This window comes from Calidris pugnax, unplaced genomic scaffold, assembly GCF_001431845.1.
Source record: "Calidris pugnax isolate Ruff unplaced genomic scaffold, ASM143184v1 scaffold70, whole genome shotgun sequence".
Lineage (NCBI taxonomy): Eukaryota > Metazoa > Chordata > Aves > Charadriiformes > Scolopacidae > Calidris > Calidris pugnax.
Genome location: NW_015090862.1, coordinates 10155893 through 10170228, shown reverse-complemented (window position 1 = coordinate 10170228; position 14336 = coordinate 10155893). Strand labels below are relative to the sequence as shown.

The 14336-nt window shown below is 40.4% G+C and overlaps 1 protein-coding gene across 1 annotated transcript in view; it reads left to right on the top strand.

Moving 5' to 3' along the window:
• Positions 1 to 13727, top strand: part of HOMER2 (homer scaffolding protein 2) — a 36715-nt gene extending 22988 nt beyond the window's left edge. The window contains exons 3-8 of the mRNA XM_014944643.1: positions 1889 to 1981; positions 3235 to 3374; positions 4754 to 4910; positions 7209 to 7319; positions 10239 to 10319; positions 11688 to 13727. Of these exons, the coding sequence (XP_014800129.1) occupies positions 1889 to 1981; positions 3235 to 3374; positions 4754 to 4910; positions 7209 to 7319; positions 10239 to 10319; positions 11688 to 11876 (771 nt within the window). The 3' untranslated portion in view covers positions 11877 to 13727. The remainder of the gene's footprint in view (positions 1 to 1888; positions 1982 to 3234; positions 3375 to 4753; positions 4911 to 7208; positions 7320 to 10238; positions 10320 to 11687) is intronic.
• Positions 13728 to 14336: the final 609 nt, after the last annotated feature.

The following is a 14336-nucleotide window of genomic DNA, read 5'->3' as shown; positions in this document are numbered from 1 at the left end:
AATTTTTCACAGCAGTCTCCTATGTGCTTTATGAAGATAGCAGCAAAAATAAAATTTGATAGATCACTTCCAATTCTTTTTGTCTTTTCATATTTCATATAGACCATGAAGAACCCTCATAAATTTTTCGTACTTGCCCATAAAGAGTTATTGTAAAAAGGAGGCTCAAAACAGCCCTTTACTATTTGCAAGAAACCCAAGTGTAGAACTTACTGTTGATACAATATTTTAGAAAAAATCAGTTTGTTATAGCTGTTTTGTCGCAGCAGGAAATACATTTTGTGTAAAGTTGGAGTTAAATCACTTAAGGTGAAAATGTTGTGTAGTTGTTCCTAATGATCTTTATAGTGCTACAAAGGTAATCAAGTCATTTGTGTGTGTAGTAACTGCACATGCCATCCGAGAGCACGTACTCTGCATATGCAATTTCAGCTGTTGTGTAGAAAACAGCTGGATTCAAGAGTTTTGATCTTCATTCATAATGCATCATCACAGATCATAGTCTACCCCCGAAATTTCACTTGGCTTTGCAAATGTGCTTGTCCATGGGATTTAAGAATGATGTATGTGAGTTCATTGGAAATTTTCGTATGTCTGTGTTATACAAAACACAGGTGCCTCCACATAAAAGTTCAGATTTCTCTTAGACCAGTTGAAGAAAATTTGTTTTATCAGTCTTTATAGCCCCAGCGTTTTACTGAGAGAGAGCATACTAAATACCTGCTGTAAATCTAAAAGTTAGAGGATAAGATTAGTAAGTGGATAATGATTCTTCCCATTCCTTGACTATAAAATGTGATGGTTTTTTCATGCTTTTATTTACACTTCTGTCATAAGTGTTCTGAATTATCCGAGGATATAATGGCAATCCTTTTATTCACAAACTGTGCAATAAAATACATGTATTTATATTTTTGCTTTTAATATGTCTTTCCTTTCTAGCATTTCAAGTTTCTTCTCAAAACACAGGCAAGCAAGACCAAGCTGCTTGAGCAGAAAGACAAAGTTACTCATTCTTATACTGGATACATCTTAATTAAAAAAATGAATTATGTATTAAGCCTTTTCTCCCATCTTTGCAATCCTCCTTTTAAAACTTTAAACACCGTTTAAAGTGTTTAAAGCCCTAGAACCCTGACTGGCTGTGATAATAGCGGTATTTCAAAAGTGCCAGACTGGCTTCAGAGCAGATATCCTACAGCAACTTGTAGAGATTGGGATCGTTACTTTTCATCTTTATCCTTCCTTTCCCCTGCCTCACCCAGTTTGATATAACCCTTTTACAGGAAGCATTCAAGCCTTCCCCTGAAGTCTTCTACCTTCATTTTTGCCAGTAATAAGAAAATTAGACCAGAAAAGCTGTGCTTTCATATGGCCTCATCGTACATTCAGATCTACCTTCTTCTCATTTTTTTCTGTATCTTGATAATTCCTTGCTTGCATCCTCCAGATAAGCTCATTTGCATTCTTTAATTTAATTGACTTGCTCTTAGGAACAGAAGACATTGATAATTTTTTTTATCCAAACATATGTCTTTAACACTTTCAACTTTAATAGACTGTCAACACCAAGTGAAACAGAGGAGGAGGAGGAAATAAACAAAACCAAATGAAACCAGTGAACACTAATAGCTCCTTTTATTCCCCATGGGTTTTTACTGTGATCGGCCAGAGCTATAGTGATGTCCCTCTTTTAAAAACATCCCCATTCCTTTTTAAAGAACCTCCCTGCCAAAGAATTAGAATGTTTTTTCTTGCCAAAAATTTTTAATTATCAAAATTAGTTGTTCACTTTTAGAGGTCAATGAACCATATAAAGACAGTAATCTGCATAGCTTAATAGAGATAAATCATTTTAATAAATATCTTTCATGCTGCTTTTTTCCAGTTTGCAGAGAAATTCCAAGAAGTAAAAGAAGCTGCCAAACTAGCAAGAGACAGATCTCAAGAGAAAATTGAGACCTCAAGCAATCATTCCCAGGTTTGTAATTTAGCTTTAATGCCTGTATTCATACAGGATAAATAATTTAAAGTTAAATTTTCTAATGGACTGTACCAGCTTCTGGCAGCAAGCTTAAAGTATATACAATGAAGATTGCCGAAGGTAATTGTCAGCTGCTGGACATTAACATTGTCAGAGGAATATTTTTCATCCATCTGTGCTCTTTGCCTTCATTTATATCTATTTTTTTTCAGCAATTCTTGAGCTGTTATAACTTTTTTAATAACAAAAAGCTGTACGTCCTTTGATTTGTAGTGTTACGCTTACTTTGGTCACTGGAAAGTAAGTCAGTGTGGTGCTTCAGCAGACAGTAAATGAGATTCATTGAGATAGTTTGCCAATGGAGAGACTGACTTTGTGGTCATAATATTTCATTGCTTAGGTGTGACTAATGGAAAGCTGTGGGGTAGGAAGAGAGGCCGTGCGTGTGTTCCTAATTTTACAATACAGTTTTCTAGATAGCACATGATATAGCCGAGTTCCTCAGAGTCCAGGGAAATCTGGGTTTCTCACAGATCAGGGAAACTGGATGTTGTCCCAGTCTCTCCATATGTTTGACTGGAAGTTCATACACATTGCATTAGGTGAAAATGAGCCCCGTTTAGTGGGTGCTCTTGGCCTGGGCTGAAGTTCAGAGGAGAGTTAGATTAATTTTGATCAGAGGGAAATTCAGCTGCATGATCAGAAAAAAGTTGCTGAGTGCTCTTAGTCTTGCAACTACCCCCTTTGTGGGGTCCACAAAGATCAATCTGAGAGACTGACTTTGGATACTCATTTTTTGGAGACTGGTCATGGCCTTCATGGTTCACTTCATTTGTTCTCTGTTGGTGATCAGCACCAAGCAGTCTATGAATGGTATCTCTTTGGAGGAGCAGTATCTTCTTTGTTATTATTTTTGGTTTGGACTTTGTGTGATACCAGGTGCACTGCATTGTTTCATTATCTTAAAAAAACCAAACCACATTTAGAAAACACAAGCCTTTTCAGTTAAAACACTTAAATTTTTTTTTTAATACTTTAAACTTCCATTTTGTGTATCATTACCATTTTTTCATTCTTTTTAAGCAGACTGGCTTTGCAGCCAAGATGTAAAGGGTATGTGTTTGTTACCACTGTTCTGCCAGGAAAGTATACCCAACCTCAGGAGGGTGGTATGGGATAAAGATTACAAGGAAGGTGGTGTTGTGGAGTTTCAGGAGATGCCCAGTGTTCATTTGTGTGTTGTGCTGCAGGAATCTGGACGTGAAACACCATCTTCCACTCGAGCATCTAGTGTGAATGGGACAGATGACGAGAAAGCATCACATGGTGGTCCTGCTGAGGCACACCTCAAGTCTGAGAATGATAAATTAAAAATTGCTCTAGCCCAAAGGTGAAGTTCCTTTAATATCTAAATTGCATTGGAATAGTGTGCTGTAATTATCTGATGGCTAATGATATTAACAGAAATTATTCAAATGTAATTGCACTAATTTAAAATGACACAGCAGAATGGATGAATGAGCAGATTTGAGCAAGTATGTCCTGGTATCCAGTTGAGAGATATTTACTTCTTTTTTTTTTTTTTCCTGATCTAGTTTGTGATGGAATGAGAACTCTTTTACTCTGCTGATGCCAACTATTATAGCCACTTTCATTTGTGAAGTTTTAGAGCTACAGAAATAACATTAAAGCCATGGGGGAGCAATTGCTACTGATAACATGTGAAGCCAATTTCTTCTTCCTCTTTGAATTTGCCACATTTACTTTGATGAAAATAGATACGGATGTTTAAAATTATAAAAGGGAATGAACTCAGCTGTAAAAAGTTGAAGTGAGAAATATAATTCCACCAGGCTGCTTAGAAGTCTTAGGGGGATGTTTCTAAAGCTGTGGACAATGCCCCTTGAAGTCACATTTTTTGCTATTTGCTTTGATAAATTATCTGAAAATGCTGAGAAGAGTAATTTGCAGCCATAGTGAAAATACAGGTGTTGGAATATGCAAAGTTAGGACATTAAAATAGAATCATTCTCTGCTGGGATCTTGCCTTGTTTGCCTCTTGATGTGAATATATCTGTGAATGGAAAGAAAATCTAACAGGATCAAGCTACTCTTAAAAAGCTATTTAAAAAGTAAGGCAGCAGCACCATAAGCAGTGTTACCCAGTGAGCAATTCTACAGCTGCATATATTATATTTGCAGTACATCGTCTCTCTTTATTGACATTTCAATAGCGTAACCTATTTCAAATCATAACATTTGCTCGTTCCTCCTGCTGAAGACACCTCCACAGGCAAGTAGCAACTAGCATGTGGGGACCTTCAAAGCCTTCCTTCCATTCACTCTCTAATCTCCTCTACGCTGCAGCTTGACGCTTTAGGGAATGAGTAGTTTAATTCTTCATCATTATGTAACACTCCTATATTTAAGGCTGAACATTAAAAAAAATAATCAAATATAAGTAGTGTCACCCCCTGACATCATCTGTTCTGAATTACCATGCCATCTGCAAATGTGCAGAGTGGCTTTGTTGCACGGGTACCGGGTCCCCAGGCGGGTGCTGAGCGAGGCACAGCCACCCAGCTCTGGAGAAGAGCACGGACCGTGCACAGCCCCAGAGAAAAACCCTGTTTGGAAACGGTGGAGATGACAAACATCTGAGTGTGCTTGATCTTAGAACAACAGATTATTGGTGAATGTGTACTGCGGGTGGAGGAGTTTGCAGTCAGGTTAAGGTGAAGCCCCCTAATGGCACCCTGTTTTTTTCAGTTCATCCAACGTGAAGAAGTGGGAGACGGAGCTGCAGACGCTGCGGGAGAGCAATGCCAGGCTGACCACAGCGCTGCAGGAGTCTGCAGCCAGCATCGAGCACTGGAAGAAGCAGTTCTCAGCCTGCAAGGAGGAGAATGACCAGCTCAGGACCAAGGTAGCAGAGCGTACCCACAGGGGAGCCATCTCTTCCAGTTAGCTGCTCCTGCCATTGCTCTTTCTCTTGGATTTCTGCTGCTTTGTCTTTGTGTGTGTTAGGAGATAGATTTTGTCTTTGAAAGGGAGTTAAAGGGGGGAGTTGAAGCAGCTGCTTCTCCTTGCACACAGGGGGGAAGTTCCGAGGGCTGGGCGTCAGTGGGAGGACGGGTGCTGCCACATCTCCTGAAGCTCCCTCTCTGCCTCTTGGTTTGGGAGAGTTGGTGTCAGCAGGGGCTGCTGGCTGGGGTGATAAAGCAAAAAAGTTTTAGAAGTGGGAGTACTATTTCATACCCCTTTCAAAGCTTGTTTTGAACTGCCAGATGATGAATGAGCAGAAGGCAAGGTTATGGCCTGGTTACCCACAGGCAACCAGGCTGGGAACCACTCAGTATTAGAAGCAAATCCCAACAGCAGGCAGGGGAACGAGGACAGGAGTTATGTCCTCAGCACCGTGAGCTGTGAGCTGGGCCCTCCAGTGCTGATGCCGGGCACATGTCATCCAGAAACCTGCCAAGAGGCATCATTAAAAGCCTTTTCCCCTCCGTTATTGAGCACAACGCTTCTCAGTAGTGTATGACTGAGCAGTGGCTACAGCAGAGAACAATTGAGAAGTTTAAATTTTTAAAGCCTCGGTTTAGAGCAGTCATTGGTATTATCTCTCAAATAATCCCACGCTATCTGTCAAGAGCTGGTAGCAGCCCCACGTGGTGCTGGCACCAACCTGGGCATAGGGGACCCTGGTTTCCATGAGCACCCCTTGCAGGGGTAATTTCATGTTATTAATCTTAAATGTCTTTGAAAAAGAGCTGGACCCTTTCGCTGCTCACTCAGATGGATCACTGGGACATTTGGTGTAGAGATCAGATTCTATCAGTCTGGTGAGGATTTTTTTTGGTTTAGTGTTTGCAGTCAAAGAGGGGAAGGAACTTCGTATGTGTGTCAGTAGGCTGCAAGCAGCGTTTCAGTGCTGGAGGTGGCCTGGGTTGCCTGTTGGCACTGAAAATCCATGTGGAGCAACCTTTTCCCCAGGCGGATGCTCTCTGTCTATTCACATGTATTTTAGGTGTGCATAGTGATAATTCAGAGATCAAACCAGAGCTGTATTAACTGATGTTATATTAACAAATTAATATCAGTTGTTACATGATTTGGGTTCCTATATCCAGTCTCTTTTGGAGAGGGGAGAAGTGAGAACAGTACGTTAAAGAAAATAGTATAATTTGCTATTTTCTACTAATCACTAACTACTAATTTGTAGTTTTTTACTTTTCTGTACTGTTGCAGTGAAAAGTTGTTCTCATTAAGCAATGAAACAGGCCGCATCTGAGTAGCTGTAGTCTAGATATGAAGAGATTATCAAAACACTGCCTTACTACAGCTCCAAAATCATCATGCTGGTGACTAGCCAGGCTCTGCAGTAATGCTGCCTGTGTAACATGCTGTCTTTTTCTGCACAGAGAGGTTTTTCTGAGCTTTTCCCCCAAGTAAGTTCCTTGCTCGGCGCTAACGCTGCGCCACTGCAGCGCCCTGGGAAGTTCCTTCTCCTTTATTAATTAGGTCAGAATTTTTTGCATATTGCTCTACCTTTCAAATGAGGGAAGTTATAATCCCAAAGCAACGCGAAGCTGTGAATTAAAGTACATCCTTTAATGAGCTGGCCCCTCAGCCTGTGGGAAGTGTATCTCCTGGGAGCTAAGTCCAGAGCTGGCGGGAGGAGGTATGGAGAGAGCAAAGCGCGTCCCTGGGCGAGAGAACAAAGCGGCGTACGTTACTCTGAACTGGTGCTCCTCGCAAAGTTTTGATGTTGTATCTCTCATACTCCAGCTAGAATAATAAACAACCCTTGAGGGGGCAAAGCTGGGAGCACTGGAGAGATTTCTTTCCCTTGCTGTGTTAAGAAAACCTATCCCTTATAGTCCTGTGTTGGTTTCATAGAAATGAAGTGTGGATTTTATCCCCAGCCCCACTTATTCTAGCAGCACATTCTTGAGTAATTAGATGAGATACTGTGCAAGAGAGAATAAACACAGTCCCGGGGCTTCCTAATGGATGTGTAAATTGGCTCTTTTTAAGGAAAGAAGTGGTAATTTTGTTGCAGTGAATCAAGTGGTATAATCTAGAAACAGATCCATGAGAAATTGAAATAGCCTATGCTTCCCTCTGCTCAGTGGAGCAATGCCCCTTTACATCAGCTGTGGTCTGCCCCAGATTTTCAGAAATCTGAAAGATTTCACCTAATGTCTGACATTTCTTAAAGATTGAAGAACTGGAGGAACAGTGCAATGAAATAAATAAAGAGAAGGAAAGAAATGCGCAGCTGAGTAGACGTCTCCAAGAACTAGAAACAGAACTTCAGGACAAAGAACTGGTAAGTGCCCTGAACACAGAAATATCATGCTTTAGGGTCTGAGAGAGTCTGTCTGCCTCCCGCTTGGGATGTAGATATATGGACTGACCCACCTACAGCCAGAAGCAGCCAGATGTCTCAGGGTGTCACCCCTTTCTAGATTTTCCACTGTTTTGATAGACATCCTCAGGTTTCAGTTCCATGACGTTGTTATTTGTGGTGACAGCACACTTTAATTTGGCAGTGGCCAGTCCAGTCCAAACCATGACAAGTGGTTGGCAAACATGATACTTACAGGTATAGAAGTGGTGAAACAAGTTGCCCAATGCCAGACAGATGTTTGCTGAGAACAGATTTCGTTGCCAGTCCCCGTGTCTGAATTCCCATATACATCAGGAGCATCATTAAAAAGGCATTATTTACAAAATCACTTGGCTTTTGCATAACAAGTCCTGTTTCTTTTTCCGGATGGCTTGTAGCCTTCAGCTTTGCTGTTTTATGGTCTCATTCTGATCTCAGGACTAATGCCAAGAGTGAGAAATTCAGATACATTTAGAGTACCCCAGTTTGTCATTTTTGACACATAGGGTGTTCTTTTTTCTATGGAGAATGATATTGATGGCTTGGAGCCCCTGAACAGTGGGGAAAATAATGGGATCCTTGTTTTTTTCCTTCATTACAGTGACCAAATGCTCTGTGCTGGCTGAAGAGAAAAAGCTGTCAGCGGGCGCTGTAAAGTTTGCCATGTGCCATTACAGCATCTCTGCTGGTGCTCTTAAAAGCAGTGCTGTTAAGGGGTTTTAAGATGGCACAAGGAAATAGTTTAGGGAGATGGATTTTGATGCACTGTTATAAATATGTTTTTTAGCCCCATATTTCAAAGGAAAATGTCATGCTTTCTTCCCAAGCTTTCTGTGGTAATAGCATGTATAATAGCCCTTATTCTCTGCTAGCGTTTTCTTCAAGATACACATTTTTATGGTACCAAATGAACCAGAAAATTGATTGACTTGTGAATATTACATGCCTATCTTCCATTTACACTGACAATACACTAACTTGTTTTCAAACTGCATACTTACATTAGCAGGTTCTTCATTAGATCTAAATCACCCATAAGTAACCTTTTCATGGTTTTCAATTCAAACCAGCGTGAAGCCTGCTCATGGACATTGTCATGTAAGAGGATCTGCTGATACCCTCTTCATGTAGGAAGCGAGGAGAGAGAAATATAAAGACATTGGAATCAAGACAGAGCTATCTAGTGAAATATTTATATTTTACATATATGTCATAAGCCGTATAGCATATATACGCACACACAGTATTATACTATATATAGTAAGTATCCAGTGTAGTAGTGTATGTATATACTAAGATAATATAGCATAATATATTTATATTTTAAGATATGGGCCACCAGACGTTATTTATGTATATACAGATACATATATGCACAGGAACTCATATCTCAAAACAAAGTGTAAGTTGCCCTTTCTTTCCCCTCTATCAGCAGCTGGGACACTGCCTGGATGTAGTTGCTATTATATTAGTTACAATCATCAGTGCAGTTCATAAAAACTCTGTAGTATTATATGATTTGTCTTCTTACATGAATGTAGACTAATGCTGAAAAACTGGGAGGAAACAACAAAACCAGTTAGAGTTGCCCTGGAATTACAGAATTTCTCGAAAAAATAAATAAATTATTGATGTAAAGACAGCAGCATGCTCTCCAGGCTACACTGGATTCTCGTGAAATTTGGGAAGCGCTGAATATTGATGTACTTAAAGCAAGGGAATCAAGTGGCCTTGAGGAAAAGCGTTATTGTCAGGTTCTGTGGAAGAGCTTGACTTTGAATTCTGTTACACTCACATTGGGCTGTAAGTTTGCCTGTTAGGGAAGAAATCCCCTTTTGTAGCCAAGAAATCTGCTTTTCAGATAGGGGTGTTTTTTGTGTCAGTACAGCTCAGAGGAGACCTACCCCTGTTTGCTCTTGAGATGGTCACCTACAAAGGCAGTCTCTGGAGGAGGACCTTGCACTCTCTTCAAGTCACAGAGTTTCTCTTGGACCTACAAATGTGCTTTTCAGATGCTCTGACAATCCTGTAAAATGTGCAGCTTTTTCCGAGTCTTTCCCTACTACCCACAGTGGTGGTGTTCACTTGTGGTGTTAATGCACTCAGCTCTTCCAATTCCCATCAGAGACATGGTCTCCTATCAAGTCACATTGCTCTTTTCATGAACCCCTTTCAGCCAGTCCTCTCAATTTTGATAGTGATGCCAGAACTGAATACAAATTGGGGGGAGAGGCCTCGGAGCTGTGTAGTGGAGGAGAGCCCGTTACAGGGTCTCCTATCAAGTCACATTGCTCTTTTCATGAACCCCTTTCAGCCAGTCCTCTCAATTTTGATAGTGATGCCAGAACTGAATACAAATTGGGGGGAGAGGCCTCGGAGCTGTGTAGTGGAGGAGAGCCTGTGCTCTGTAATGATGCCTCTATATATTCAGCTCATAATGCCATTGGCCTTTTTTTGCTGCCATATATCATTGAAAATTCATGTCTAATTTGTTCTTCGCTACCATCTATGAATTGCTTGTAGCATTACAGCCCTTCAGGTTTCTCTCTTATTGAATGTACCTTTTGCATAGGTATGTGTTTGAGGTTAAGATTTCATTAATATAATTAATAGCATTCATGCTAGAGATTGGATTACGTTGTCTGTTTTAGAAATGCAAAGTCAAAAATGTAGTGCAAAAATGTATTCGAGTAGAAAATTAGCATGAGTTTTGGAATGCAGACATGCTATTTTGATTATTTTATATCCAAGTACTCTACAGTATACAATAAAATATGCAAAGTCATTTCATATTCTCAAGTTTTCATTATGTTTTAAATTGAAGCTTGCATTCTTTTTTTTTTTTTTATGTTTTCAAAGGAACTGGAAGAGCTCAGAAAGCAGGGTGAAATTATACCACAGCTAATGTCAGAATGTGAATCTGTATCTCAACAATTACAGGTACAGTTTAGCAACAAAATTAATTTTAAAATGGTTGATACATTTACTTTCCTTCTCATAACTATATGCTTTTCTCTGTTCAGACTTCAGTGTTTGAAGGCAAAAGAGCTCCAGTTGGTAAAAAAGAAAAAAAGCCAGCTAATTACATGCAAAAATACACTGTGCCCCTCCCAGCACAGGAGTAATTAAATAGCTTTGTTTCTTTGCCTTGCTGTTTGCAGAAATTGGTTAGCCTGGGATCGCGTTGCATCTGTCTCCTCCAGATCCCAGGCTATCTTGTATCCCATGTTCCTGCTGCTCTGGGCTCCTGGAGCTGCACCACAGCCATGTGTGTTAAGCAGCACCCCGAGACCTGCAGCTAATTGCTTCAGGGGCACTAGGGAAAGCTTTTTGGGAAGAAAGAGATGAGCGTAGCTACACACCACCAGGGAAAAAAAGTTCACCTGAGGATGCATTTATGTTCTGTGTCGTTCCTTCCCGGCAAAGTGTGGCTGGTTGGGCTTGGCATTGCACGTGGGGCTCCTGCTGGGCTCTGGGCTTCCCACCTCCATCACTTGTTAATGTCAGGGCTTGCTCAAATGTAGTAAGTTAATACACGCAAGGAAAACGAATTTAAGCTGTCTCATCAATGAAATCAAATCCGCTCCATCAAACCAGCCATCAGTCTGATAGTCTAAACAATGTGAAATTATTTAGAAGGCTGCTGAGGAGTGCAGATGCTGAAAATGGTTAAAAAATGAGTTTTGATTGATTCAGTGTGGTAAAATATGTTGTCTATGGGGTTTGGTGAGAATAAGCATGTGCTTACAGGCATGAAATGGAGAACAATAGGCAGAAGAGCTGACGAGAGGGGCAAAGAATAGAACACACTACAGCAAGGGAAGTGTTACACTGCTGCCCTGTTCCTTGCCTGGGTGCTCCTGCAAAGTGAAATTTAAAAAAAATACCAATAAATCCTGCTGCATAAAGCAGTGTTATTCCTCAGTTAATATTTTTTAAGCTTGTTTTTCACCACAGATAATTCTGTATGTAATTGGTGGCACAGTGTCTAATTCTGCCACTGTAGCAATGACAGAAATATATGCACAGTGCATGATTTAAATCCAGCTGAATTTTAAGATATCAGCCAAGTGACAAAAGTCTGATGGAAAGCGTCTTTTCCAGTTAATCTCTGTCCTTTCCTGCATGGGCTCTGTTTCCTTTTGATCTGACTAGCACATGTCACTTGCTCTCAGAGGTGCTTGTGTTAATCTGTGCAGAAGTCAAAGCAAACTTTTACAGCCCGGCTGCCATTTATTGCTTTACCCTGTTAAATGCTGTTCATCCTTCTTCTCTGTGATTCATCTTACTGTCTCTTTTGTCTTTAAGGCTGCTGAGGAAAAGAACAAAGATCTTGAAGAGAAAGTCAGAACGCTAAGGACAGAAGTTGAAGAGAGCAAACATAGGCAGACCAACCTTAAAACTGAATTAAAGAATTTTTTAGATGTACTAGACGGGAAGATAGATGAATTACATGATTTCCGACAAGGACTGTCTAAACTTGGGGTTGACAACTAGATGGCAATAGAATTTTTTTTTTGTAATCTAGGGTCTGGATGTTTGATGTTTTGTTGATCCCAAACGTGTTTTACAAAATATAACTAGAATGTTCCACTTGTTTGCATTGTTTTTGTACATAGAGGCTGAAAATTTGCTGTGGGGGTTTTTTGGGTTTTTTTGGTTTATTTTCCAAACCAATCGTGCTGCTCACTGAATTCTGTTGAGATTAGAAACTTTCTATATTGCTGCTCTGGCTTCGTGGGGGTTGGGAACAGGTAGAGGGTTCTGTCTCAGGAATCTGGAACTAGATCTACCTTAAAATGAATATGCAGTTAGTTGTTGCAGGGAAATTTATATCTTTCTTAAGGGCTGTTGCAACCATAGAAACAGAAAACAAGTCTTTTTCTTGTCCGGACTATCAGCACTCCTAGCAACATCCACTCTTATTCCTTGGTGGAGCAGAGAGAAGATTAGTTGGAGCTCCTGCAGTTTGTAAAATGTGCCTGTGATGAGCTGCAGTCAAGTGAATCACTTCACACAGATACCAGTGTCTTTAGGGACCATGTCAATCATGCCTGAGTCACCGAAAAAAAATAATCCAGTGGATTTCAGATAACCTCCAATACAGGTTGCATGTGCTTGCCTGGACCCGTACAGCACAAAGCGATGATGTAGGAAGGAATCTCAGCTCTTGAAGTCATGCATCTTACCCAGTAGGTGAGGGGAGCTTCTCGTGCTTAGCAAGATCACCTCTCTCTGGCCTTCAATTTTGAACCCCTATAGTTCTGTCATTATGTGCATCTCTGAAAAATGCCCACCTGAGTCTCGGGACCAAATATTTCTTTTAAAAAGCGGTATGTTGCTGATTTTTACACAGAGCACATGCACCTCTGTGCAATTTGATCACTGTTGGTTAATTTCTGCAGCAGTGAAGAAGGAAATGTTGGTCTGAAGAGCAGTCTAAGGTTACTAGAAAAGGGGGTTGCTCGGAAGCCAGTTTCTGCCCAGGAGACCAGCAGGGTCACGGCCGCATGAAATTAAAATCCTTTCCTATGATTTCTGCATTCTCACCTCATGTATCTTTGACAGTAGGGTGGGAATTAGTCACGAAGTTAGACTGTGCAAAAAAAAAAAACCCAAATCAAAGGGCAGAAATGCTGTTGTATTCTCAAACTGATTATTCAGCAGCTCTAAATACGTTTTGAGAAATGTATATGGTGGGCTCCAATGAGAAGTTCACTTAATCAGAGACAGGGATGTAAAAAGGACCAGAGAGGAGATGTCAGCCCAAGTTTTGCTCTTGCCCCCAGGACTACCTTCAGCTCCTTTCTCTTTTTCTCCCTAACCTGGTTTGAGAGTCTGTTTACAGAGGATCTGAATTAATTCAGGAAAGAACTTTTGTTTATGTGACATCATTACTTTCTTAATTCAGGCGAAAGCTCGGTTAAGCACCATGTTAGTGCTGTCCAGCAGTAACTGATATAAAATGGCTGTGGTTTATTTTTTTTTTATTTAGGGGCTTTTTTATTTTCTTGGCACATCTCAATTATAAAAGTGACCTTTAAAAGAAAGGAGGCTATAGATGAAACATGCATTTAATACTTTTTGCATGTGGATACATAACCCCCCTGCTGGAGATAAGTTCTGTCTTCAATTGTCCCTTGAATTTTCATTTCATCTGTTGCTGTTGTGTTACCTTCATTGCCTGTTTTTTAGACTGGACTTTGTGTATTTTTGCTTTTACTCCTTTTAAACAACGGATGTGAAGCTGGAACCTTTCATAACCATTATGACCATTTAAGTCTCTTTAAAAAAAATTGCTGTAGGCTGTTGATATTTAAAAATAAAAATAAAAATCAGGTACATAGAATGTAGGCGTGTGAAATTAGACTTTGCCAGCATGGAAGATTCAAGAGTTGCATAATGTGGGGTTAGATCAGACCTCAAAATTGAAAATGACGTCAGAAACTGTGTGTGGTTGTGCACAAGTAATCTCCATTTTTAGTCTTTTTATTTGATAGGAAGTCGGATAGGCACCATCATTTAAGAGGCAGCTTGTCCTGCTTCTCCTCTCCTCCCATGCTGCTTTAGAGTTCCTGAACTGCAGCCAGTCTCTGCATCAGCTGGGAACCAGGGAATGACACAGCTCAGATCTGCGAGCAATACAGGTGGTCAGGGTCCTCCTCACCACAGTGTTTTATTCCTTTGGCACTGAGGACTCTGCTCCATCTCCTGCTTCCTTTTTGCCTTTGAGCAGTACTAGGTCTTCCTTCTGGTTTTAATATGAAATGTGATTTTTAACATGTTTCCAGGTAGAGGAAGAAAAAGGCTCTGTGAACAAATTATTTTATTGAGGTTAATCCAGATCTGGTTTCGCCCTTTAATCAGGTCTATCTCAGATCCAGTTCATTAGGAATGTATTGAAGCTACTCTTGAATTGCAGGAAGTGTTTCTGTGGGATTGCATCGATTTAACAGA